Here is a 4,874-nt window from a genome sequence, read left to right on the forward strand (position 1 = left end):
ATTAAACTATGACACCTCAAAAAATATGAGACCTCAAATCAGGCTTTAAATTTGGCACCCATACGGGAGCCTTTCACAATTTCAAGTGCCAAATGGCACCTCCGTTTTCTGGTAAAAGTGCCAACGTGGCACTTTGAAAAAACAAGGGAAGTGCCCAATGGCACCTAGCCTTAGGGGTCTAATTGACCAGGGTATATATCCTATATAATATACATAATATAGTAAATATATATAATATAGTACCCAGAGGCAATGCTGGGTTGCGTCACTTTGGAGCTTCTGGCCAAGAATGCCATCAAGTTCGGTGAGGTTAAGGTCGGCTCCCAGATCTTTGCCAACGGGCGGGGGCAACCCGTTACCCGGTGCACGCGCAGAGCATCCTGGCCATCTGGGCATGCTAGGTGGTGCTGATGGGCGCCGTGGAGGGATACCGCGTAGCCAGGGGCCCTGGCCCTCGACCCTAGCTTTGAAAACGGTTCTAAGTTCCAAGGCCTAGGGCGCCCTTTCGAGTCCGTGTTCAAACGTAACCCTAAACCCAGTCCTGGTGAACAAGTCGTCTGTCTTCCTCGTCCGCGGGGCTTAGGGTCTTGTTCAAAACGAGCTTGGCGAGTGGCCCCTCGCGGTGCTGCTTGCCCTGTGCACACCATAAATGGATGAATCACCACTTTCGTGATAGTCGAGCCCGGTGACCATGCCTCTGCGAGCCAGCCTTTGCAGGTTTTCGACTCCCAACCAGCCTTCGCAGGTTTTCGACTCCCAGCCAGCCTTCACAGGTTTTTAAAGGTGACCATATCGCTCGTGAGGTGACCATATCGCTGGTAGTCGAGCCCAGTGACCATGCCTCTGCTAGCTAGCCTTCGCAGGTTTTCGACTCCCAACCAACCTTCGCAGGTTTTCGACTCCCAGCCAACCTTCGCAGGTTTTCGACTCCCAGCCTCGAGGTGACCATATCGCTCGTGAGGTGACCCGTGCCAATGCCGGTCTTTCCTATGCGATTGCTACACACGCATGTTGCTCTTCTACCTCTGATTCGTCCTCCACTTCCTATGATTCATTTCCAAGAGCCTCATCTAATCGATACAAGACTCAAGTTCTGAGCGATCAGCGATGTGAGCGACCCACTAGAGTCCCTAGCCAGTTCGATCCCTGGGGCTTGCCGAGTGCCGACGCTTTTGCCGAGTTGAAGGTGAAGGAGCTGAAGAATAGCAAAGGCCCCATCGTGAGACTGGCAAAGGCCCCATTGAGTCTCTGAAATTAGAACACCAAAAGACCTCTACCTTTGAACTTCCAAGGGTATTTCAAAGGTTGATGAGTATGCTATATAATGAGAGATCTCTACCACTTTGAACACAACCCTTTCACATGATCTGAAGGTCTTTTACTAGGTAATATCTAAAAGTAATAATCACATAAGTTTTATTTCATGTTAAGTGTATATTTAGGTTTATGAGTATCTAGTTGTTGAGATCAATTCATGTTAAGTGTATATTTAGGTTTATGAGTATCTAGTTGTTGAGATCAATTCATGCATGTTCATGTCTAACTTCGTAATCTTTCTATGGTTTTAGAACGCAAGAGCCCTAATTTCCTACATCGTCTTGCTTGTGTGCCATCTTGGATTTCAAGTTAGCGACTCCAAGCTTCACATTGCAGGTACCAAAACTTTTATTTACAATCATTGTATTCTTATTTTCATGCATCTTTGGTGCTTATTTACACTCATCTGAATAGCTAAAAGAAATGCATGATTCTCATGCATCTTTGGTGCTTTTTTACACTCATCTGAATAGCTAAAAGAAATGCATGATTCTCATGCATGTCCCTATCTTTCTTTTGAATCTATAATTTATATGGTTGTAGCATGACATCAATGTCTATAAAATGAAAGAGATTAACATTAATTCAAGCTAAGATGAAATACAAAACAATGTACTATAATAGAAAATTGTTTTTAATTAGATGGCCCGCCAACGTAGTCTCCTTGAAGTGCTGCAAAGTAAGCAAGATAAAGAGAGAGAACGAGAAGAAACCTTGCACAATATATTTGGCTCCGAAAGTGAGTCTGATGAGGACTCAGAGAGTGAATCAAGTGAAGACAAAGTTGTTGAAGACATGGACCTTTCGGGTATGCCCGAAGATGATTTGCCAACCAATAATGAAGATCCCTCAACAAGTAAGAAGAAGAAACAAGTGAGGCGGAGAAAGTTTCGTACAGAGTGGAAATCAAAGTATCCGTTTCTCATTCGACTTGTTAAAGGTGAATGAGAATTCATGAAGTGTGAATGGTGTGAAAAGTTTAGAGTTAAGGGGCCATGGGGTGTTGGCCAAGGGTGCAAGACTATGAAGAGGGATGCAATAAGAAAGCACATGCGATCACGGGAGCACAAATGGGCTGCAATGCGAAACTATCAAGAAACAAAGGGGACAACACTTCCACAGCATGCTGTGGTAATTAAAGATAGAAACAAAGAAAGGGTGATCACTTGCATGAAGTTGATGTATTTCACAGGTGACGAAGATCTTGCAATCAGAAAGTTTGAAAAGGTGTGCCAACTAGCTTATACTTTAAAGGTGGAAGGTATGCCTCTTCAACACGATTACTCATCTTACACAAATATGATGGCTGGAAAGGAATTTTTATTCTCTATATCACAATATCTTCACAAAGTACAACTTGAAGAACTATTGGAGAGTCCTTTTTATGCTTTAATGGTAGATGAATCTACTGATAGAGCTTTAGAGAAACACTTGATCATCTATATTTCTTTTCTTTCATCAAAAGGAATGGGTGTACGCAACATTGAGTTTGGAAAGCTCAGTGTTGTTTTTGATGGGACTGCACAAACAAAATTTGATGCCATTATGGAAGTGATGACCCAAATTGGCCTTAACAAGCAACGACTAATTGGAATAGCTACAGATGGTGATAGCTCTATGCTTGGACGACATGATGGACTCGTTGCCAAACTCAAAAGAGAAGTACCATGCCTCATTAGTGTTCACTGCATTGCCCACAGGGAAGCTCTTGCTGTTTTGGATGCATCAAAATGTTTTTCTTGTCTCTCTTATATTGACAAGATTGCAAACAAAATCTATTCTTGGATCAATGCTTCTAGTTTGCGCCATTCCGAATTTCAGAATCTGCTACAGGATATGAATTTGCAAGTCTTGGAGGTCTTGCAAATTCATGATGTTCGTTGGCTTGCAAGAGGGAGTGTGATGGAGAGACTTACCAAGTTAATGCCAGCTATCATGAGCTTTTGGGAGGAGGGTGCTCCAGGATGGTATGCTAAGTTGTGTGTATATAAGGTTCTATTTTGCATCTACCTACTTGCAGATGTTCTACATGACTTAAACATTCTTAACAAAAAGTTCCAAGAGGAGTTGGCAGACATAACATCCATCAGTACCGACATCGAAGTAACACTCACATCACTGAAGAGAAAGTTTCTTCAAGAGGAATTTGGTAAAGGTACTTTGTTCTTAAAGAAATTTATGCTTCAAGTTGAAAATGGTAGGTTGCGGCATGTCAATGAAGAAGGAGACGAATTTGTGCATGAGCTGCTGTTCACAAGTATTCCAAGCAAGGATAAAGCTGGCATACCCTTAGATAATGAAGGAGGTGATGTTGAAAGTTGTGTGATGCTTCCAAAAGCATTTGTTCAAAAGGTCATAGATTGTGTAAATGATCGGTTCCTTGATGTTTATTTCTTCAATGCTTGCAAACTCTTTAGTCCTCAACATTTTCCAAATGATGAAAAGGAGAGAGAGCCCAGGATTACAAGATGGTTAAATAGATTGTTGGACAATTTCAATGACCATCCCATCATCAACAAGCAAGGTTGTAGGGATGAGCTTTTTGCTTTTTCAGATACTCTCTATTGGGGATGTGAAGGCATGCAGATGAAGGATGCTTGGCGAGTATTTTCATCAAATCTGGATTGGCATAACACATTTCCAAACATGATGAAACTATGGCAAGCTGTTCTTGTAATCCCTACGTCATCAGTGTCGTGCGAAAGAGGATTTTCGAAACAAAACATAATAAAAAACGATCGACGTCAGCTACTGAATGTCAAGACGCTTGAGGCTTTAATGAGGCTCTCACTTCTTGGTCATGGAATTGATAGCATTGATTGGGCAGCAGTTTATGAAGCTTGGGAGCTTGTGAAAGCAAGAAGAATGATTGAATTATGATGCTTTTGATTGGAATAACTTGAAAGTCTTCAATAATTTATGATGCCTTTAAAATTCTCTTGCTATAATGTATTTTGTGTGCTGAGAAGACGTCTTTTGAATTGTGAAAGCTTAATGCACTTACAAAACTAATATGTTTTCATTACTCAAAGTAAAGTGGTTTGTTATTAAAAGGGGCACTCAAAATTTTAGCCAAAGGTGACATTTTGACACCCATGGTTGATGGCAAAAGTGCCACTAGATTTTCTATGGCATCTAGACTTAGGTGCCAAATTTAAAGCCTGCCTCAAACAGTAAGCGGGGAAAGAATCGCACTGCTACATCTAAAATGGAGCCCGAGCATTTACAAGTCTAAACCATGGCCCATATGGCAAGTACCTATCTAGAACTTGATGTGTGAATCATGGTGAGAATGTTTAATAATTAGGTAAAGTCAGTTAATCACCTGGATAATCCTTCCATTCTCCGATCATTTTTCGAGTGAAGATTAGATCGCCATGATGATCCTTGAGGAGCCGGGGAGCCCACGACATCCCAGGCTTCTCATAGCCAAAGAAGCTCATGGCACAAAGCTGGACCACCAAGTGTGGATTCCTCTTGTAAACTTCTAGAATCTGGTCATCCAGGTTGTCCTTAATTATATTGAAAGGCATCAGCTGCTTAGACCCCAGTAGCCC

At 42.0% G+C, this 4,874-nt stretch overlaps 1 protein-coding gene across 1 annotated transcript; it reads left to right on the forward strand.

Moving 5' to 3' along the window:
• Positions 1–2,264: 2,264 nt before the first annotated feature.
• Positions 2,265–4,197, forward strand: LOC147619054 (uncharacterized). Its single transcript, XM_086774398.1, has one exon. The coding sequence runs from the start codon at positions 2,272–2,274 to the stop codon at positions 4,195–4,197; it is 1,926 nt and encodes a 641-aa protein (XP_086630524.1). The 5' UTR covers positions 2,265–2,271.
• The last annotated feature ends 677 nt before the right edge of the window (positions 4,198–4,874 follow it).

This window comes from Cibotium barometz, chromosome 34 (assembly GCF_041138505.1).
Source record: "Cibotium barometz isolate CiBa-2024 chromosome 34, ASM4113850v1, whole genome shotgun sequence".
NCBI classification, from domain to species: Eukaryota; Viridiplantae; Streptophyta; class Polypodiopsida; order Cyatheales; family Cibotiaceae; genus Cibotium; species Cibotium barometz.

What these genes read in the sequence shown, in the direction of transcription:
- LOC147619054 (XM_086774398.1), top strand. Translation starts at nt 2,272, where the DNA reads ATGAAGTGTGAATGGTGTGAAAAGTTTAGAGTTAAGGGGCCATGGGGT.